At 37.2% G+C, this 23,806-nt stretch overlaps 1 protein-coding gene and 1 long non-coding RNA gene across 2 annotated transcripts in view; both read left to right on the forward strand.

The window, feature by feature from the left end:
- The window catches only part of LOC147843476 (uncharacterized), a 756,120-nt gene that overhangs the window by 344,009 nt on the left and 388,305 nt on the right, over positions 1–23,806 (forward strand). The gene's annotated exons all lie outside the window — the stretch shown is intronic.
- The window catches only part of prkcaa (protein kinase C, alpha, a), a 162,293-nt gene that overhangs the window by 128,818 nt on the left and 9,669 nt on the right, over positions 1–23,806 (forward strand). Inside the window, 6 exon segments of the mRNA NM_001256241.2 lie at positions 464–555; positions 682–744; positions 5,591–5,729; positions 11,423–11,503; positions 18,859–18,966; positions 20,830–20,970. Of these exon segments, the coding sequence (NP_001243170.1) occupies positions 464–555; positions 682–744; positions 5,591–5,729; positions 11,423–11,503; positions 18,859–18,966; positions 20,830–20,970 (624 nt within the window).

Genomic DNA, 23,806 nt, shown 5'->3' on the forward strand with positions numbered 1-23,806 from the left:
ACTATGTTTGCACCTTCCTTGACAGCTTTTTTTTTGGATTTAAAAACATTTTTGTATGTTTAATATTTTATATGTTTGAAATATTTTAGCATAATCAATCATAATCAAATATATAATTCTTTTGTAATCTTAACAAAAATGTAGTTTCTCTGTGGGAAATTTTATCGCAAGAAATACCGTTATCGTAATGTCAACAACAATACGGTGCAGCCCTAGTAGGAACAAAGCTTATTGAATTGTATCGTAACATGAACACACTTGTATGACGATCAAGAGCAAACTTTGTTTACTCTTGTTAACTTCAGCCTTGGAGATCTGTTTAGTAATCACTAAGATACAGCTCAAAATTATTTTGAATAAGTTCTGATACAATAAACAAACTTTTAGACAAAGCTTATCACACAAGAGCAGCGTTGAAATTAAAAGTTTCATAAATGTTATTTTTGATGTGTTTTTATCATAGGATCGCCTGTATTTTGTGATGGAGTATGTTAATGGTGGTGATCTTATGTATCACATCCAGCAAGTAGGCAAATTTAAGGAGCCCCAGGCTGTGTAAGTGATTCTCTTGTTGTTTTTATTTACAGGTGTATCGTGTCTGTGGTTTTTGTTTAAGATTTACATCACCTTATTTCTGTTTATTGACTAACTTATGTGAAATAATCTACTTTGGGTTTGCAGGTTCTATGCTGCAGAGATTGCTGTTGGGCTCTTCTTCTTGCACAAGAAAGGAATTATATACAGGTGAACACATATAATGCACATTTAGATCTTTTTTTTTTTCAATAGATTTAAAGGGGTGGTCCAGAATGTAATTTTAAGGCTTGGTTGTGTTTATAAGATGCAAAGCAATGTGTGCACATGTTTCACTTGAAGGAAATCACGTTATTTTTTCATAAATCTCACTTTGATTATATACAGCTACTCAGCTAACATGAAAACGGCTGTCATATTTCTTAGTTCCTCTGAAAGGCCCGCCCTCAAGTGACTCTGATTGGTCATCGTCATAATGTGCTGAGATTCGCGGATGGGCTCCTCGTAACACTCGTACAGCACGTGCTTTTCTGCTGAGTAAACAGTCAGTCTCCTGCCTGCTCTCTAAAATAAAATCTGACAAGTGTCTGTAACCAGTGAAAATGGGGTGCTGCTTATTTAAGAGACATCACTATTGCATATGTGTGTGTGTGAATGTGTGAACTTTCTGAAGACGTGTAACATGTGCGCGGGACTTTCTTTTTCTTTTTCTCTGATGCTCAGATTAAGTTATTTTCTGCAATCTGCTATATCGTGACAGTGTTGACAGAAGAATAAAGCACAAGATGTGGGATGCGACCTCTATGAGCCTTGATTTATTTTTCTGCTTCTACATAAGGCGAGCTCTCCTGTATTTTTTTAACTCAACGCATTTAACAACATCTTTCACATATATCCGGAATATGCAGGTGTAAATAATATGAATCATCTCCATTAGGGATGGGAAGATTAACCGATATGTATCGATACGCGGTCATGCGCGTGCACGATTCGAGTGCATCGGTTGAGCAGCAGAGGATGAATGAAATTTTGGAAGCAAATCGAGATGCATCGGTTTTTGCGAGATGCATCGGTTTTTCCAAGATACAGCTTATATTTTTAATATAGAATGTATTTTTTATTTATTAACAAGTGTTGTCAACCTGTTTTTGGTGCATAATTTAATCGACCTACATAAAGTAAGCCTTAGCAATGGATTTGCGGATGTGTACACTTACACTACAACTCAGTGTATCAGGTGTGCGGATGAAGCGAGTGGTGCACCCTCAGAAAGCGCGAGAAGCAAACAAACATTTTATTCCCCACTGAGTTTTAAATCTAAAGTATGGCAACATTATGGATTTAAGGATGGACGACATGACAGGACAGATGCAATTTGCAAAATGTGCCGCGCATCTGTAAAATACGCGGGCAGTACGACTAATCTGAAATCTCACTTGAAGCGGCGCCACGGTGTTGTTGTGAAAGCATCTTCCTGTGTTCCTGCATCCCCGGCTTTCGCACTGCTTCAACTGTAGCTACCAGCTCCAAAAGTGGTGAGAAAAGCATTGCAAGTTTTTTTTCCATGCGCAACAGTTTTGTGCGCTCTACGCCAATAACGGATGTTATTGCATTGTTCATCTGCAAAGATATTCAGCCTAGTGTCACGGAGAACGAAGGTTTTAAACACCTCCTCCAGTTAATTTTTATTTAATTATAATAATAATAATAATATTAATAATAATAATGATAAAAATAATGGGTGTCACGGTGGCACAGTGGGCAGTTTGACCACCTCACAGCAAGAAGATTGCTGGTTTGTTATATTTCTATTAGCCTGTTGTTTACAGTGACAGTGATGTTTGAAAGCAACATAACACTGCTAGTTCACCACCTTAAGTTTTGAATATTCAGTGGCAAAATATATCTTTGTAAAACTTGTTTTCATAGTTGAACTTGAAAAGTTAAATCACAACTCTTGTTGTGCAATGCTAAACCTTTATGTTAAAAGAGTGCAAATATATATATTTTAATATATATTGCACTTATACATTCTGTTTATCTTGAAAATCCTTAAATAATATGTGCTATGTGTTCTAAAATGGCCCTCTACTGTAAACTGACACTCTGGCTTTGAGAGAAGAGCCAGTTTGTAAAAAAAGTCTTGGTTTTGCTTGGTTAATAAATAATCAAACTCATTCAATGGCACAGCATCCTCTTTCACATAATCTCATAAACTTGATCTAATTAGTTAGTGCTGAATTATCGCATCGTATCGTGATATGGGTGTGAATCGTATCGTGTTGCATCGCAATATGTCACAAATGTATCGCTAATATATCGGATCGTATTCTTTGTATCGAGATGCGTATCGGATCGGCATTATAGCTTAGATGCCCAACCCTAATCTCCATAGATGTAATACGCATGGAAAAGCTGCCTATAGAGGAACAATGCAAAGTCACGCACACAAAGAGAGAGGCTGCACTCACCGGTAAGGTGTGGGTGTTTATAGCAGTTTGACTGATAAATACGAATTTGTAGCTAAATCGTTTGCGGTGCAAAACAACATTTCCTGTTGTTTACATTGTTGCTACAGCTTACCGTTAACGCTAGACACTGTACATGTACATGTCTTGATCCATTTTAACAAATAAAAACACTTGCAGGTTATAGTTCACAGCTTCTGATTTGAGGAGATTTTAAATGAATCCAGCACTGAACTGGGAGAGATTCTGGAGCTGTGTTTTGTCAAATCATGCTTGCTATGTATTTTATAATTCTCTGGAACATAATTAATATTGAACTGTAAGCACCTCTGTCTTTGTGTCGTGTCCTTTGGAAGTCTAAATACAGAAACGGAAGAAGCTATGTGAAAATAGCAGCGTTTGGAGGCATTTTAGCTCTATTTCCGCTACAACATTACAGCACCTCTGGCCACGGCCCTTAGCTGCGCAGTGTGTGCGCGCGGTTAACGTACGTTTGTGATCTCACAAGGCCAAGAAGTATTTTTTTGTAGTCCCCAAAACTCATTCATTGTAGGCTTTGCTAAGCTAACTAAAAACCAAAGGTAAAAACCAAGGTCTCCCTTTGCATTGAACTTTTTTTTTACATTCAGAGATGTTGTTTATGTTCACACAGCTACAATACACACCATCTAAAGTTTAAAATATGATATCGTAGTGGACCACCCCTTTAATGTTTAGACAGTTGCAATTAGTTTGACTGCAATCACTAGGAGATGATAATTAAGATTAAGGCATAATACCTATAGTCTATATAACAAAAATGTAAAAAACATATATTTATTTGAAATAAACTGCAAAATCTGGGTTAGCTTTTTTTAACTAAATGCTTTTTTATTGTAATTGTTAAAGTAAAGGTCATCTGTGTCTCTAATGCTTGAAAAGATCAAACAAAAAGGTCATGTTGCCATATTTGTAAAAAAAAAAAAAAAACTTAATGGTTTGTCTCCTTTCAAAAAATGTTTAAAAAAAAAAAACCTTCAACAAGCAATTTGTTTAATTCTGCCTCTCTTTAGGAGCTAAGCCTAGTTATTTGGCTTGTTTTTCTTTGAACGACTGAACTGGCCTAGGGAAATAGAGCAAACAGATGAACTGACGTCAGCAGGAATGAGAGAGACAGAGTCCTTGTTTCCAGAGAAAAAAACTAAATCCACTTCAGTTGCTTTTAGATTTACCAAAATTAATTACATATTAGTATTAGTATGCTCATATAACAAAAAAGCAACAAAAAAACGTTTTTAACAATTACAGTTCAAGTAAAAATCTTAGCCCTCTTGTAAAATGTGTATTCCTTTTATTAATGTTTTTCAAGTACTGTTTAACAGAGTGATTTGTTCAACAAATGTTAAAAATATAATGCTAGTATTTTAGTTTGTAGACACTAGAAAAGTTAAAGCTAAAGTACAATTTAATAGCTTACCTAGATTTACTACGTTAACTAGGCAACATAGGTTAATTAGTAAAGTCATTGGACAATAGTGGTTCTGTAGTCAGTGGAATTGTTTGTGTATTTGGTTGGAAATAAAACATTTTCAACAAATTGATTCATTAATTCATTTTCTTTTCGGCTTAGTCCCTTTATTAATCAGGGGTCACCACAGCAGAATTAACCGCCAACTTATCCAGCATATGTTCTACACAGCGGATGCTATTCCAGCGTCAACCCATCACTGGGAAACACTCATACATTCTTTGACCATATACTGCAGACAATTTAGCATATTCAATTCACCTATAGCGCATGTCTTTGGACTTGACAAGAAGGTCGCTGGTTCGAGCCCCTGCTGGGTCAGTTGGCATTTCTTTGTGGAGTTTGCATGTTCTCCCTGTGTTCGTGTGGGTTTTCTCCAGGTGCTCCGGTTTCCCCCACTATCCAAAGACATGAGGTATACAGTAGGTGAATTGAATGAGCTAAATTGTCCATAGGGTATGTGAGTGTGTGCAAGAGCGTGTGGGTGTTTCACAGCGTTGGGTTGCGGCTAGAAGGGCATCAGCTGTGTAAAACATGCTGGATTAGTTGGCTGTTCATTCCGCTGTGGCGACCCCAGATTAATAAAGGGACTAAGCCAAAAAGAAAATGAATTAATGAATAAATGAATGAATTACCACCCAAAGAATGTGAAAAGCTTTTTTTGTGTTAAATAAAAAAAATAAAATAAAGGTTTCCTTCAAAATTTAGACATTTTAAAACTTTGAAATATGAAATAGTAACTAGAAATGTTTGGTTACCAGCATTTCTCAGTGTTTGTTTCATCTTCTGTAAAAGAAAAAAGCTGATTACAATGGAAACAAGCCCAGGGCTTTATTGTGTTTTTATCCTTGACAGTTTTATTTCAAAATGTATGGGATACTTGTATTTTTGAACAGTTTGTCTAAAATCCTTCAAATAAAAATTAAATTGAATAGTAACTCTTTAATAGTAACTTTTTCTTTTTACTTTGCTTTGTTATGGGTTTTTTGTTGTTGTTGTTGTTTGTAAACTATGTCCTTCCTGTTTTCAGTAACAATTGGTCTATGATATTTAACTGCTGTGTTATTTATATTTCTTTCAGAGACCTGAAATTAGATAATGTTATGCTGGACGCAGAGGGTCATATTAAGATTGCTGACTTTGGTATGTGCAAGGAGAACATTGTGGAGGGTGTGACCACCCGTACATTTTGTGGAACGCCAGACTACATCGCTCCAGAGGTGAGTGGCGGAGTGTGTCCTGCCAGACTGACCACCAGTGTGAATGTTAATGTGTCTAGCAGCAGTGTTTAAAGCAAACACTGTTTGTCACTATGTCCAACAGCCTTATCAGTGGCTAAAGAGGGAGACAGTATCTGTCGGCTCCCCTGAGTCCAACATATCCTGAATCTGCCTCTTTGGGTGACTTATTGTATACTCAGTGAAACTGTAAAAACAGAAACACTAAGGTAATATTCTTTAATAAAAACAAACCAACTAATACCCATTCTTTCTTCATAGCTAAACAATTCAGAGACTAAATATTCATTCACATTTTCTAAATACTTACCCAAACTGAATCGGTTTAAATTTAACTTAAACTATACCAGCATTCTATCAATATTCTCCTGCCTGCCTGACATGTTCCAAATTGTTATAGCTTTTTATTCTCTATTCTACATCTATGTTTAACTGTTTTGGCAATCTACAGTGTTATTTAATTGTATATGTTTACATGTTTATATTCCATATCACCTTCTTAATATTTTAATATTTGTTCTGTCAAAATTCAAATGCAAAGTGGGAATTTCTCTAAAATGGTGAGTTACTGTAGATTCTAGATCCACCATAGACATTCTTTTAGTTGATTGAGTCTGGTAATAATGTGATTTCTTAAAGACTTCACAATCACTTTACAAAGACTCCATAATGCTGCTGACACTAGGGGCTCTATTTTAACAATCTAAGCGCAAAGTCTAAAGCACATGGCGCGAAAGTATTAGGGTTCTTGTCCGAATCCACTTTTGCTATTAAAGGATGGAAAAATACGCTCTGCACCCATTCGCATGGTCTAACATGGTTGTGCTAATTCTCTTACTGAGTTATGGGTGTGTTTTGAGCATAACATGTATTTAACAAATCAGAGTCTCATCTCACATTCTTCTTAAGAGTCAGTTGCGTTGCGCTATGACACATTTGCTATTTACATGGCGGACTTTGTAAGTGGAAAAAACGAATGCTTCACTAGTCAGAAAACAGTTAAACAAACCATATGCAACATGAGGATAAAGAACGAGCCTCCTTCATTCATCCTCTTTACTGTCTTTTTAATTTGCTGCTTTACTTTCGTAGATAAGGAAACGGTGTTGTATGCACTCATCCATTAGCCTACACATTTAATTTAGTTTGTTTTAAAACTATTTTTAAATTCAGATCTAATTTTCAGCAAACAAATAAATGAACAATAATAACGAAATGTGGTGTGGACAAATCTAAAGTTGTTTTTATTAAAACAAATATAAATATGCATATCATAAATAATACTGCTATTAATAATAACATTATATAAATGCACATTGTCATGAATGTACTGAAAATAGCCCCCTGAAATGAGGAAGGAAGGGAGGCAGTGTTTTTTATATTTATGTAGAAAATAATATTTTTTTAGCATTTTAATCTTTAATTTTTTTCATATGTAAATATTTTTGTGTATTGCTGTACATTCTGTGTGTAAGCATTAGGACCGCATAGGCGCATAACTGACGCGCTCTACACTGGACTTTAGACCAGCTTTTAGTTGGTCAACAACGCAGTCTATTTCAGGTCCTTAAAATAGCAACGCATCAACAATGCGCCTTAACACACCTCCTGTTTAGACCAGAACACCCATAAGTCCACAAAGTGGCGCAAATAGATTTGCTATTTAAACAACGTGGCGCAAAACATTAAATTTAGGGTTGCGCTGTTCTGAAAATAAGAACAAATACCACCATGTACGTCTTGCCCCTTACTGTGCTGGGTGTATTTTAGAGCCCTAGATTATTTATGGGTCTATTATTATATGGGTTTTGTTGACTCTCAATTATTAGGGTTTCGATTCAATTCCAGTATATTCCAATGCTTTTTAATAAACACTATAATATTGTTAATATTAATTATTATTTCTGTAAATACTTGTAAATTGTGACTACTATATTCTGTGATGCATCTTCTGAAATTTGGTCAAATTCATTTCCTTAATTCTTTTTGCTTCTCCTATATAATTTTGGTTTTCCTGTTTGCTCCAGTAGTAAATAAAAATTCCTCAATAGCAAAGAGAGAAAGTTGTCTGATTTACCTTACTCCCTTATTAGAAACCAGTTGTACAGTTGTACATGGTGTACAGTAATATAACAAAACGTTTAATGTTATAAATGTCCTAAATTTTTTCTTTAAATTAATAAATAATTTCTAAAAGTATGATGTCAGTAATTATGGAAATGTGTTTTTTTTATCAACGAAATGTGTCCATTGTAATTATTGAAAATTCTTTACTGAAACTGTTGTAGCAGCTCACTATTTCAGTATTTTTTGAATCCTACTACATTTTTTCCATCTTCTTTCTCAGTACCAATCTTTTCATCATTAAAAATAGATCCTTGTTTGTGTTTCCTTTTTCCTGTTTATCTCTGCTGAAGATCCTTTTTCAACTTCACTTCCCAGAGCGCTCTCTAACATGAGGATGCATTCACAAGTGGCAGCTGTTTTGTCCTTATGTCACACACGCTCTTTTATAAAACAAGTTATATCTTGCCCTTCCACACTTTATTTTGATGACCCTAATCTGCTGTGACATCCTCAGACACAAACTCACAGTAACTCTCTTGCTCTCTCTTTCTCTCAGACATCTCTCAGATTTTTCTTCTGCTCCACACACTTCAGATGCACTAGTGTGACATAACAGGCAGAGTTCTCTCCTAAAGAAAGGTTTTAGAAAAACAAAAGATGTCTCCACTCACTCAAAAGCAAATACTTTTCATCTCTATTCTACCAGAAAAAAAAAATCCCAACTAACCAATTCAGCATAACTGACAAAGTTTGGTGCCAGATTAAATGCAGTTAATGTGTCTGCCCAGACTCTCATGAAGGCCATGTTTGCACCTTTGATATTAAATAATATTTTGGTTTATACAACAGTTTTGTTTGGTTCTCGAATCTGATTGGCTGATAGCTGTGTGATATTCTGCAATATCAGCACTCGTACAGCCTCGTCGCCCTTCTGTATTACTCCATCTCTTATAGAGTGAAAGCAGATGAATAAACTCTCTACAGTTTGACAAATATTGCAGCTGTTGGACAACATAATGTACTTTATAGGCTTTTGTAGGTGAGAATGTAGTTGTTTAAATTGCAACCATGCATTTTATTCATAAGGATAGTGCCTATTTTAAATATTTATAATTTTGGAGATACAGCACATTGGCATCCATAAGCTTGTCATACTGAGCAGAGCAAAGACGGTTGATGTTGTCAATCCACAAGATGGTGACCGCATAATAAGCCTTTCAAGGAGAAAAACTAATCTCAAATTACAGCTGATCAAATCATTAGAAAACTGGTAAGTGGCATTCAAAGTTGATTTCTCTCTGTTTTTTATGTTGTGGTGTTTTATTTATACTATATATTTAAGTGTATTGAGTGTGAGATGGGACTCGCGTATCAGCAATGTATGTATTTTGTATTGGTCACTTTTGTATAACCCTGGGTTACTTTATGGTTGGCCAGCTGTTTGTTTCTAATGAGTCTGCTATTTTGGTTACTGCAGACTAGTTCAGTAAAAAGAAAGAAGAAAATCCTGCATGTGTTTAGCGTTTTTCCCTATCTCAAACACAACAGTAATATGGTAATGTTTGCTTTGGCTTGTTCTAGGTTAATTGTTGTGATGTCTCAATTACAACAGAAAAAACACTAGAAAATCTCTGTAGACTGATGGCATTTCATGCCGTTCAGCCTTATAATTTTAAAATGTTAGCAAAATCACCTGTTTTGTCATCACTTTAGACATTACGCTAAAGAATCATTTAAATACTAAAGTGTGTGAAGTAGCAACGGTTTCCGCTGTTCTAAAGTCAGCTGAAGATGTGATTGAATGATGGAAGAAAGTAGTTGCTCATACAAAATTTTCTTTAGATTCTATGTGTTTGAATTAGCTTTTTATACACCTGATTATGCTATCGAACTGTTGTATAAACACAATATTACACTCGTAGCCATACGATATGGCTGTATATCGTCTCTTGTGGGGCACTAAGGCAGTCTGCCTGTGGCCTCCAGCCAACGCACACCTCCCACCAGTGCCGATATACAGCCATATCACACTTCTACTTATGTGATATTACTCAGATCAGAAAATCTATTAATTCATCTTGGATGTATCAACGGACTTTGATATTGCAAAATAAGCTTATGAATATAAAAGAAGACAACTAAAAATAAAATGGAGCGCAGCGGCTTTACTTTCTGAAAAATGGGTTTGTGTTGGAATCAGGAATAATCATTGTAAATTATCTTTTTAAAAAATTCTACTTCAAATCAAACTTACGATTTACTATGTAAGAATCACAAAAATATAGACATGTTATTCTAAGTGCCGTTATTTAAAGTGGGATTTTCAAACTAAATTTGTACACACATCCACACATTTACAGACCATTAGTTCTTTTTCCTGTGACATATATCTTATATTTACACTGTGGTCTTTGGCCCTCCACCTTTTTTTCCCCAAAGCATCACTCTTTCTCACTCACTCACTCGCTCTCTCTCTCTTTTGGTCTCTTTCTCTGACTGACCTACATATTATGCAGTGGTAATGCAAGTTATCTGGGGGCATGTAACTGCATGTTAACTTGAGTGTAAAGTATGTCAAAGGTAGAACAGCAGTTACACACATGACTAACCATATACAAGTTAAACATTTGTTTTTTATTCTTAAAATAAGCTAATTACAGCTCATGACATATGCCACCAAAATAAGGTCACTCTTTAACCTCTTTAAACATTAGTGAAGGGTTTGAGTGTTTTATAAATTAATAATTGTGAGCAACATATCTCTACACTGTATAAAATGCAGGTTTTTCATGGTTTTGTTTTTTGTTGCCTTTTTTTAACAATTTAACAGATTTTAACTTTTAACAATTTTTCCTTTTTGAAAGGAATAGTATACGTCAATGAACTTGAACTAACAGTGAACCATTGGGCTAACTAATATTCAAAAATATGAATCTTATTTTAAACATTAACCAAAATTAATAATATACTACAGCATCTTTAGGTTCAAGTTCTTTTGTACTTACAAAATAACTGTTTACTTTTACGGTTTAGGTAAACATCTGAACTCATAGCAAAATATGTTTCCCTCCATTATACTGTCAGCTGTATATTAGTGGATGTTTTTTTTTTTTTTCTCTCCCTAGTGAATATTACCGTGTGTACTTAAAAAGATTCAACATCTAAACCCACAAACCAAACCTTGAGCGGCTACAGCCATGATCTAAAACTGTCACATAGGGTTAGCGTGATGTCGCAAACAAACACACACACTGAATGTGCTACAAACTGCATCAGCCAAGCTGTGTGAAATTCTGGGTTATGATTTATAATAAAGATTACGTATATTTGTTTGTGTTACATATTTGACTTACATAGTCAATTCACTTAATTTTGTGGGTGTTTATATGTTTTGACTGGATCACAACATTAGTCAGATATGTTGTGTGCATGATGTGTGCATCCAGATTACGGGAACGATGGAAGCATGGACAATTTTTTTTTAAGCACAAAAAATTATTAATATAATTATTAATAAGCAAAACCTATTGTGTTGATATTATGTTGATCTTTAAAAGTAATGATGTTTAAAAGTAAAAAACTTTTTTTTTTGTTCTGTCTGTTTTCAGATAATAGCATATCAGCCATATGGTCGCTCTGTGGACTGGTGGGCTTATGGAGTCCTTCTGTATGAGATGCTGGCTGGACAAGTGAGTTTATGAATTTCCAACTATTATAATCTTAAATTGGTGGCTGTGACCTTCTGCTTACATATTATATGCATTTTTTGCTTTTAATAGGTTTGCGAAATTTGTAATGTGACTAAACATTTTGACAGAAATATTCAAAAATATAAAGCACATAAGCTACGACTACCTGACAAAAGTCTTGTTGCCTATCCAAGTTTTAGGAACAGCAAATAATAACTTGACCTCTAGCTGATCATTTGGTTTTAGAAGTGGTTTATATGAAAGGCGAAGGCCTCTAGATTGCACTTATTTTACCAAAATAAAATATGATCATGCCTTGATATTTATTGATTCAATTAGGACAGTAAGGTCTGACTTTGCTAAGACAAAAGTCTTATCACTTAACAGAAATAATGTACATTATAGAATATAAAGTCATAGTTGAGTGGAAAAGATTATTATTAAGATTATTATTACTGTGTATGACTCCCATGAGCTTGGACGACTGCATCCAAACATCTCTGCAATGACTCACATAACTTACTAATAAAGTCATCTCGAATGGCAAAGAAAGTGTTCTTGCAGGTCTCCTAGAGTTCATCAAGAGTGTTTGGATTCACCTTCAGTGCCTCCTCCATCGTACCCCAGATGCTCAATAAAATTCATGACTGGTGAATGAGCCGGCCAATCCTGGAGCATCATGATCATCTTTGCTTTCAGAAACTTTGATGTGGCGGCTGAAGAATGAGCATAAATATATACACTAGATATCACATACGAACCCTAAACATGCTTCAATAGTGTTGCCACATCTGTACAGTGCTTCTAGGTCAAATGTCATTCAACCGCACTAGTCAAGACTAAACCCAATCTGAAGATGCTGGACTTTAACACTGTGTACGGGTGTAGTAATGAGCAAACAAAGAAAACAAAGCACAAAGGCAGAACATTTCATAGGTAAGATTTCATTTATTAGATTTTTATATGTTTAAGTATTATTGATAATACAGTGACTCACTTACTGCACTATAAGGAAAGTAGCACTAACTTGCACTAATACAAGGCCTATGCTAGTTTGGTTAAATAAAATCAGCAAACAATGTAAATGAAATATGATGAGATGCTGCGGTGCTAGAACCTTGTATTATTCTCGGGTAAGTGAAGGAGTCGCTCATAACGGAGATTTATTCACAAAAGAATCACTCCACCTTCGTGGACAGGGGGTATGTTTCAGGACACGGATTAAATCAAATTTAACAGAGAGGGAGGATAATACGTTTCCATGCACACAAACACACACTCTTTGTCAGCAATGCCCATGTGGTTACTTGATGTAGAAAAATTATGTAAAATTATCATTTTTGTAATTTAAAAAAAATATTTGCATACTGACCACCGGGAAAACTCCTGATCATAGTTATATGTGTATATGTGTATTTATCTCTGGCTTTGGATGTCCAGTTCTCCACAGCACATTGGTCCCACGTTCATTTCAAAGGAGTGCTCCCCTGTACTAAAATGGCGGCTCTATTGATGCATTTCTTCCAGTAGACACCAACAGCATAGGCGACATCTAATGTAAACATCTATGAAGTATGAGAAGGAGCGCTATCCTGCTAAAGAATTTGCCCTCTCCTGTGTTTGTAATGTAATGGGCAGCACGAATGTCTTGATATCTCAGGCTGTTGATGTTGCCATCCACTCTGCAGGGGCCTCATGTATCAATGCTGCGTACGCACAAAAACTTTGCGTATGCCAGGTTTCACGCTCAGAATCGCTCACGTTTGGATTTACTAACAATGAACTAAACGTGGGAATGTGCGCAGCTTCACGGCAGCTTTCTGGCAGGCGTACGCACATTTTTTGTGCGTGTCTGTTTTATTTCCATTGGCGACTCCTAGAGGCAGTTGTGTTAAATTCCTCTCTACAAAGTGTCTGAGCCTTGCAATGGCAGCTGTATGAGACGGGTTCAGCAGGTATATAAGGTTTCCATACCATACATTTGACCAGCTAAACATTAAAGCACAATTTGCAGCAGTCGCCTGTTTTCCCAATGTAATCTGAGCAATCTACCGCACGCACATTGCTATAAAGACACTATCTGAAGATGAATTTGCATGCGTGAATCAGAAACATTTCCATTCAATAAATGTGCAAATAAAATATGATGCTTATTGATATGAACTTATTGATGATTCCTACTTGTCTTTCTCGTGATAAATAGTTGGCAAAATCTGATATGTAGCGGGGGAAAAAACAAGAAAGAGTTCACCAGATGCTGGATTCGAGCCGAGTTCATGCTCGAACGTATCAATTCATGATCACATGCGTCTTACGAGTAGCGCCACTGAGACTGTTAACCGTCCTGCAACATTTTACAGATATAAACCACACTATTTCTTTTTTTTAATGCACTCAGTGCGATGTTCAGACCCAACTGTGTTGACCGCATCAGCTAAACTCTCCCACTCTATTTTTTTCTTTTGTTGTTAATTCCGGAGAACAAATTTGCAAATAACAGCGCTTTTCTCTGGTCTACCTCCGAAAGCAGCACCTCCAATTCACATTCTGTTCAAAGTTTCTCTTTTTGCTTGCTTTTGACATTCCTTTTTCGTTGGGTTTTGCCATTAGCATAGTCATTAGCATATTCATACGGGGGAGGAGGCAGGGAGGGGTTTTGTGCTCGTGCATGTTGCGCTCAGTTTCACGTTCATTCAGATGTACAAAAGAATATGCGTGAGATACGGCGTACGCAGTGTTTCATACATCTGAATATTTTTTCTGCGTACACACATTTACAGCTTTGTGCGTACGCAATGTTTTAGTAAGATTTCCACGCAAGTCTTCGTACATGAGGCCCCAGATCTCCCGCATGCCCCCATACTGAATGTAACCCCAAACCATAATTTTTCCTTCACCAAACTTGACTGATATCTGTGACAATCTTGGGTCCATGCGAGTTCCAGTAGGTCTTCTGCAGTATTTGTGATGATTAGGATGCAGTTCAACAGATGATTCATCTGAAAAATATACCTTCTCCCACTATTCCAAATGATCAACCAGAAGTCAAGTTATAATTGGTTGCTTTCACAACTGGAATTGACGACAAGACTTTTGTCAGGTAGTGTACAGTTTAATACTGACACCATCTACTATACCCAAAGAAGAGCTCTCAATAAAAATGTATCTCTTTTTGTCAGTTTTAGAGAATTCCATATCATTTGCTAAACAATACATATAATCTCTAATCTTTGTTGATTTCTCTATTAATAGTCTGGATATCTAATAATTAATTATAGTATAAGTCTGTCAGTTGTATAGATGGGTGTCCGAAAAATGAAGTTCTGTTGATTCATTCATTTAGCTGGTGTACGTTTACAATCAAAACAACCTGTTCTGTCTAATCTTCTTGGTGTGTATCTTAATCTGTGAATGTATCTTCTCTTCTATTACTAAAGTATTCAAATAGCCTTGCTATCTTATGAAACAACAAAAAAATACTCAATAAACAACATAAACAATATAGTACCATTTTTGTATATCAATACCATGTTGTTTAAACAGTGCTAAGTTGATTTTTTTTCACACATCTTGCTCGTACAAGGTTGGACCTTTTTGCCTTTAGAACTGCCTCGGTTATCCATGGCTAAGACTTAATAGTGTTGAGAAAATTGCTCAGAGTCATCCTACTGTTATAGATTTGTTGGATGGAGGTTGTCTATTAGATTGATATCTAGTGATATGGAATGGAAGCTATTTAAGTGAAATCATTGTAAGCCCATTTGGTCAATGATCAGCTGGTACTAAGGTGCTCAAAGTGCACATTTGTTTGTGTTAGCTTGAACCAACCTGACCCTTCTTATCTGACCTCTAGGATCAAAAAGGGAAAAACCATTTCACCCATTAAACTGTCACTCACTGGATATTAAATCTTTTTTTTTTTAAACATTCAATGTCAACACCAGAGATGACTGTGTATTAAATTTGAGTTCATCAGCAGTTTTTGAAATACTCAGACCAGCACTTCTGACACAAGCAACCGGGCCATGTTCAAAGTCAATCAAATTTTCGTTTTTTTATCCCATTCTGATGTTCGTTTTTAATAACAGCGAAAATCTTCTTGACCTTGGTCTCAGTCAACTTCCTATAGCTTTTAGGGTCATGGGTCAGTATGTCATGTACAGTACAGTACACACATTTGGGGACTGGTAAGGACAGTAAGAAGCTTAGTTTACAAAACATTGGGTCATTGATGGTGATATGAAAACGTCCTTGTTGTACAAGATCACAACTGGAATTTATAAACAACAGCAGAACTGATATCTTTCACTTTTTTAAGTACATTAAAGATAAATAATTGTATTTTTCCATACCAGCAACAATTTCAACCATTAATTAAGTCTAGAGGGTCTATTTTATGTATACCATTCATGTCTTGTGGGTGTACAGTGCATCCGAAAAGTATTCAAAGCGCTTCACTTTTTCCACATTTTTTTATGTTACAGCCTTATTTCAAAATGGATTAAATTAATTTATTTACTCAAAATTCTACACACAATACCCCATAATCAGAATCAGAATACGTTTTATTGCCAAGTATGCTTCACACACACAAGGAATTTGTTTTGGCTACAGAAGCTTCTACTGTACATAAAGTGACAAGTGACAACACAAAATAAATATGGGAAAAAAAAACGATGAACATTAAACAGAGATGCAGTTAGTCAAAAAAATGTGGATGTTGATTTGTATGTACATATTTGTTATAAATATATAGGTTATAAGATGCTGTGTACAAATGTGAATGGAAAAAATATGGAGAAAGTAGGGATGCATAACTCCTCACAGAAACTTATGTATAATGTTAGTCTCTGTGAGCTCGTCCAGGTCACAATATAAATAAAACAAATTTTAATGTGAATTTCAGCAAACAAACACCCTTAATGTGTTTATTCCTTTATTAAGATATTCATGTTAATGTTTACTTTCAACGTTTTATTTAGGGAAACTCCTGAGGTAAATAAGTGATATCTCTGAACTTTAATAATAAATCTAAATAAAATGCTGCGCTTCCTACCTTCAGTCGCAATGACTTCTGGGACTTCCAGAGCGAGTTTGGTGCTCAAGTCTGCATCAGTGCGTCTTCGATATCAAGCTCATATCCGGGAAGTTTCACGCGTCTTCCGTACTTGCGGTCTTGAGTATTGGAACAGAACTTTGGCAGCTGATGATTACGTTACACGAGGACGCAAGACCGCTGAAGAACGCATATTGAGAAACAGCCAGAATTCTCTGGTCTGATGTGTCACACCCATGGCTTGCTCCCACTCTCCCAATCAGCACTCTCTCTCGCCAATCACCTGCACCTGTTCCCTTAATCAGTGCTACTATAAAGCCTCCCCAGGTTCTTCCTACCTTCTCCCTGACTCGCCTTCTTCCGTGGATGTTTCCCCTCTCCAGTGAATGTTTCTTCTATGGTAGTGTCTCCCAAACCTGTGGATAAACAAGCTATCATAAAGGGAAGCAACTTTATGCTATATGTTTGACTGAAGCTCCTTGTTTACATTGTAAACAACATTCCATCTGCTCATCTACAAAGACTATCACTTACCTGCTTCTCCTGTTTATTAATTAACTGCTTGTTTGAATAAATTGATGAAAAGAGATAAGCTTCCTTTTCCCCATCATGTCACCCTGACATGATGAGACTAAAATTAAACTCTTTGGAGAAAACCAGGCACTGCTCATCACCAAGCTAAGACCATCCTACAGTGAAGCATGGTGGTGGCAGCATCCTGCTGTGGGAATGTTTTTTTTCAACAGCAGGAACTGGAAGACTAGTCAGGATAGAGGGAGAGATGAACGCAGCAATGTACAGAGAGAGACAATCCTGAATGAATAACTGCTTCAGAGTGCTCTTGACCTTTTCCAGCAGGACAGTGACCCAAAGCACACTGCCAAAATATTAATGGAGTGGCTTCACAACAACTCAGTGAATGTCCTTGAGTGGCCAAGCCAGAGCCTAGACCTAAATCCTATTGAACATCTCTGGAGAGATCTGAAAATGGCTGTACACTATCGCTTCCGAATTGGGAAAAATTCCCAAAGACAGGTGTGCCAAGCATGTGGCATCATATTCAAAAAGTATTGAGGCTGTAATTGCTGCCAAAGGTGCAACAGCAAAGTATTGAGCATAGGCTGTGAATACTTATGTACATGTTATTTTTTTCAGCTTTTTTATTTTTAATAAATTTGCAATCATTTCAAAAAAAAAATTTTGAAAGATTTAAATAATTGTCATTATGCTGTATTGTGTGTAGAATTTTGAGGAAATCCATGAATTTAATCTATTTTGGAATAAAGCTGTAACATAAAAAAATTTGGAAAAAGTGAAGCACTATGAATACATGTCCGAATGCACTGTACGATGGGCCTTAATGTTTCAAGATAGTTCTGTCTAAATCTATTAATTTATGCCTGATAAACAAAAACAGGTTATTTAAAAAAAGAGCTTAAAGTCCGCGAGAAATCAAAACTAACCATTTTTGTTAGCTCACATTGCTAGTTTTGTGGTGACCAATTGATCTGTCCATGTCATTAAAAAACATTGTTTGTCCTTCTAATCTTTAATTAAAATCTGAAAATGCACTTTCAGTTTTTTTTTTTTGTTTTGTTTTAGAAATTGGGCATGGCTTACATATTTAACCATGCTGCACTAACAATCAGTTTTAACAAACAGAAATGATGTGAAGGAGGAGTCTGTTGTTATAACTCTCCCCAAACCCTTTTATCCATCTTTCTGAATGTAATGCCTACTTTACTACATCCATTCAGCTAGGAACTGCTTCACAATCCTAATAAAATAGTGGTCACAGCTTGCGGTTCATGGTATGTTTTAATGAAGATGAAGTTAAGAAGACATACTATACTGTATAGTGAGCATCAACACATGATTTTTGTTATATATTGTGAGATTTTTCAGGAAGCAAGCGTAATACAGTAAATAAGAACAATTTTTGCAACTGAGACCTGACAACTGAACAAGGGAGCTGATTGGAATGCTCCTCTTGTCTGCAAGTGTTGATTTACTGCCATGTGATTTAGATGATTAGATATTTATATTTACGAGTTGTTAAACAGGAGTACCTAATAAAGTGGCAGGTCAGTGTAAGGTTTTACGAATAAAAACTATGATAGGGTTACTTTGTCCAGGCATAATGATTGTCTTTCCCGTGGTATATTTTAAGATGCTTCTAGTAAATTCTATAATGTCACATTTGCACGAGTTTTAAAACACAGATTTATTATCAGACTTTGTAGTTTGTAATAATTTACTTTAATATGATATTAACTGTGTTTTTTTTTTCTATTCTCAGCCTCCATTTGATGGTGAGGATGAAGATGAACTTTTCCAGTCTATTATGGAACACAATGTCTCCTACTCTAAAACCTTGTCCAAAGAAGCAGTTTCCATCTGCAAAGGGGTGAGTTTTCAGTCTAAGCCAGCATAAAATTCACCAGATACTTTATTCTTTTTACAGATATCTTGAATCTTAAGCTTCGGAACAGTTCTGCAGATGTTCTTATGAATCAAAGATCATTTTAACAAAATCTGCTAATATTTGAAATCAATACAGTATATGTTCAAAGCAGTGGAATTGGGAACCACTGTCCTAAAGAATGTTCAATGAAAATTACTAAAATGTAGAGAAAAGGAAAATTGTTCCTTGTATTTCTGGTACTACTTTTAATCAATTATATTGCACACATCTTCGCAGAGCCCATCAGAAATTCACTGGAGGAGCTGATCCAATTTAGATAAAAAGCTCATGAACCCCTGGTTTCATTTTTAATAACAGTCTTATCAGGGTTTAGGCTTTCTTTTGCCATGGATCCAGCCTGTTGTCATTAAATTCAGTGTCAGTATGACTAAAGACTAAAACTTTAATTATTTTACCTTGCCAGATGTTTAGAATGCAAGAAAAACAGATCTCTTTTTTTCTCACTTAACCACTGTGATACACCATCCGGTAGTGTTTATTATTTTCAACATCTTTATTAAATGACATCAACAAAGACATTTCAAGATTCAGTACTTTTGGCTCTGTTGTCTATATACTGTAGATATCAACTCCCTTTCTTGTGTCTTCACAATTCTACATATATTTTTACTGTATGATGCATATCTGTAAACATCACTGACAAAATACTGATACTGTGACAGTGTTATGATAAAGTGATTGCATGCATAAACTAGCCAAGATTCAATTCAATCTCAATTCACCTTTATTTTTATAGCGCTTTTACAAAGTAGATTGTGTCAAAGCAGCTTCACATAGAAGATCATAGTAAATTTAAATAGTGTAGTCCAGTTTTCAGTGTTTAAGTTCAGTTCAGTTTAGCTTAGTTCAGTGTTATTTGATAATCACTACTGAGAGTCCAAACACTGAAGAGCAATCCATCGATGCAGATTCCAGACACTAATGAACTACATGGCTGATTTTGCTTTAAAATCTTTTTTTTTTTTAAAAACAAAATAACATTAAATTGGAGTAACATTTTAGAAAGAACTTTCATCAAGGTGAAAGATAAATGTTTAATTTCCACATATTGAATTTGTCATTACAACTCAAGGTGCTTTCAGAAATGTCAGTGGAAGCAAGACACAACATAAATAATGATCTGCATCATCACATTGTCTGACTTTTATATAGTTATCTCTCACCTTCTGTCTTTCGGTCAGTGTAAGTTCATCTGTTTTCATTTCTGGGCATTATTGGAGTGTGTGTGTGCGTCTTTGTGTGCGAATTTATGTCTTGTAAGCTGTGCCACTTACTAATAGATATATAGTGGCTGTCAGAAGCTGACCCAGAAAAGTCCACGACTATAGGGTGATAATGAATTACACATTTTCCTGAAGCCAGCTTTCCAGACAAATTTAAGTCACCATTTAATCTCTTTTAAAAACAGGGTTAGATGTGGGTTGAATCACATACTGTACAGCAGGGGTGTCCAAAGTCGGTCCTGAAGGGCTGGTGTCCTGCTGAGTTTAGCTCCAACCTGCTTTAACACACCTGCCTGGAAGTTTCTAGTATATCTAGTAAGAGCTTAATTAGCTGGTTCAGGTGTTTTTGATTAGGGTTGGAGCTAGCTAATATTTCCAGGGCACCGGCCCTCCAGGACCGAGTGTGGACACCTCTGCTGTACAGCATTTTAATAGTCAGCTCAAAGTTATATTATATCCAAAACATTTGTGTGAACTATCCATGCAACTTGTCATGTTGTTTCTCACTTTATTAAAAGTTCATGAAACGATTGTAATGATTACAATTTGTCTTGTGTCTCAGCTGATGACCAAACACCCTTCAAAACGCCTGGGCTGTGGTCAAGAGGGTGAGAGAGATATTAGGGAACATGCTTTCTTCCGTCGCATTGACTGGGATCGCCTGGCAAACAGAGAAGTACAGCCTCCATTCAAACCCAAAGTGGTAAGACAATTCTTGCAGGACTATTCAGTTTTAATTTATATGTATCCATGTGAACAGATGAAAGTGCTTTTAATGTGAAAAGTCTTGTATTATTTGATGATTAGTCAAACGTTATCTCACTCGTGTGAATACAGTTGTCAGCATGTTGCATTTATTTCAGTTTATTGAAAATTGTTGCCCAGTGGTATCATGTACAGTAAAAAAAGGGAAAAAAAAGAAAGAAAGCTCAATCAATGTGATATATTATATAGTATACCATCTTGAAGGCTTTATATGCAACTAGCAGTAATGGACCAATGTACCTATAAAATGATTCTTAAATTGGTATACTAAAAAATACAGGGTTGTTTTAACCGAAATATGGACAAACCTTAATCCTTGGTTAAAATTTTGGGCTCTATTTCAACAATCTAGGCGCAAAGTCTAAAGTGCAAGGAGCAAAAGCATCAAGGGCATGTCCAAATCCACTTTTGCTGTTTTAAGGACGGAAAAATATGCTTTGCGCTGCGGCAAATGGTCTAACAGGGTTGTGCTTGTTCTCTTAATGAGTTATGGTTGTGTTAAACAATCAAGAGTCTCATCTCCTATTCCCTTTAAGAGTTAGGTGCGTCCCTCCTTGGCGCATTTGCTATTTATATAACAGACTTTGTAAGTGTGAAAAACTGAACGCTTCACTAGTGAGAAAACAGATAAACAGATCATCTCTTTCGTGGATAAGGAAACGGTGTTGTATGCACAGGCATCCATTAATCTACATAATTAATTTATTTTGTTAAGCGCAAAGATTTGTTTATAAACTATTTCTAAATTCAGTTCTAATTTCCAGCAAACTAATAAATAAAAAGTAATAATAAAGTGTGCTCAAAAAAACACTCTGGTTACCAAAGTAAGCCTCGGGGAACTTCAATGCTATAAGTGGATTTTATCCACATATGGGGATTTGGTTCTGAAAGCCAATTGTCTGAGTATGTAAACAGGCCAATTAAGTCCCAAATTAATAATGAAAAGCACAGCGAAAGCAAAATGCAGCAACCTTTTTAAGCTGAAGAGACTGATATCTACATCTAAGGAACAATCATTATGGCGATGCAATATAGCATTTCCGTTCCCCGAGGGTTACTTTAGTAACCAGAGCGTTCCCCTTCAGATGGGGAACTTCAATGCTATAAGCGGATTTAATCCACGTATGGGGAAATGTCTGGAAAACGCCATAATGACTGCACCTTACCTTCGCCTCCGATGAGAGAATAGCCAGACATAGCATGAGCGCACCTGCATTATAGAGAGGCAAAGACTTCCAACGTGATTCCCTGGCCCTTACTTATTTTTATGAGCTGTAAAACCCGCTCTCCATCTCGGCTGGAGGTACCGGCTTGATTGCATCCTTTGCCTGGAGGACAGCAATCTCCTCTCGCAAGACAGGGGCGGACAGGGGGCTGACCCCAGTGTAATACACACCTGTGAACTTGGGGGTTGTTTTGCGAATTGAATCACGTAGCCGAGGGCCCGGCTCTCCAGCGGGGAAAGAGCAAATTCCCTCTTCTCGGATGACCTGTTTCAGGTACGCTTCGCGGTCCATTACTGTACTTAACGCTGCCTTGGGCAGGGGGGGCTGCCTGCTTTTGGGGTGCTTGATGCGCCCCCTTCGCCGGAAACGCGGGCGGGGCAGCTCTCGTAGGCGGGCTACGAGATGTGGATGGCTCGGCGGGCTGAGCAGGCTTATGGTCCTGCTGATAGATGACATTACCCATCACATCAAACAGGCCAGCCTGGGATATAGGGGAATCAAGAAAACGGACTTTGTTGAATCTACGCATATCAGCCAGGTTTAGCCAGATGTGGCACTCCTGAACCACTGATGTGGACATTGTCCTCCCCATCGCACACGCAGCAGACTTAGTGGTCTGAAGAGCATAGTCGATTGTGGTGCGGAGCTTGCGAAGCAAGCTTCAGGGGGTCAGTTCCACCCTCGTGCAGCTGGGCCAGCGCCTGCGCTTGGTAGCGCTGGTAGGTCACCATAGCATACAAGGCGGAAGCAGCATGGCCCGCAGCCGTGTAAGCTCTGGCACTGAGAGAGGCAGATTACCTACAGGCTTTTGCCGGGAGACGAGGCGGACCCTGCCAAGAAGAGGCGCTACTCAGACAAAGATTGACCGCAATGGCGCACTCGACCTAAGGAATTGCCTCATACCCCCTGGCTGCTCCACCGTCAAGAGTAGTGAGGGCGGAGGAACACACAGCATGGACAGAAAAAGGTGCCCTTCAAGACTGCGCGAGCCTACTGTGCACCTCCAGAAAGAAGGGGACGAGAGGCTTCGAAGGCTTGGCCCGCTTGTCCTCTACGTAGCACCCATCTAGTCGGTCCAGCCGCAAAGCTGGGGGATGAACCATCTCTAGCCCCACGGCCGAAGCAGCCCGGGAAAGCACGGCTAACATGTCCGTTTCAGGATCCGTTTTGACATCGCTCACCTGCCCGAAAGGGACTAGCGGGTCTGGATCCTCGTCGAACAATGAAAGCCCACCCTCCGATGCAGCAGTGGATGTCTGGTCCCCAGTGTCATCGAACGTAAGGGCTACCATCTGGTTAGACGGATCGCTTTTTCTGCTCAAAGCTTGGATGGAGCACTTGGAGGAGCGGGAGGTCCGCGGGCCCAAAGGCGACCGAAAACCTCCCACTGGAACCCTCTGGCCTGCGCAATAGCTCGCTGCAGTGCAGGGGACAGCTGTGGTGGTTCGCCCTTTTGCAAGGGCTAGCCGCGATCTTAACTGCGCAACAAACATGACATCATAATGATGACATGAACTGCCCGCGAGCACCGCATCAACATGCTGGACC

The sequence above is a fragment of the Danio rerio genome, chromosome 6 (assembly GCF_052040795.2).
Source record: "Danio rerio strain M-AB ecotype USA chromosome 6, GRCz13ab, whole genome shotgun sequence".
In the NCBI taxonomy this organism is placed as follows: domain Eukaryota; kingdom Metazoa; phylum Chordata; class Actinopteri; order Cypriniformes; family Danionidae; genus Danio; species Danio rerio.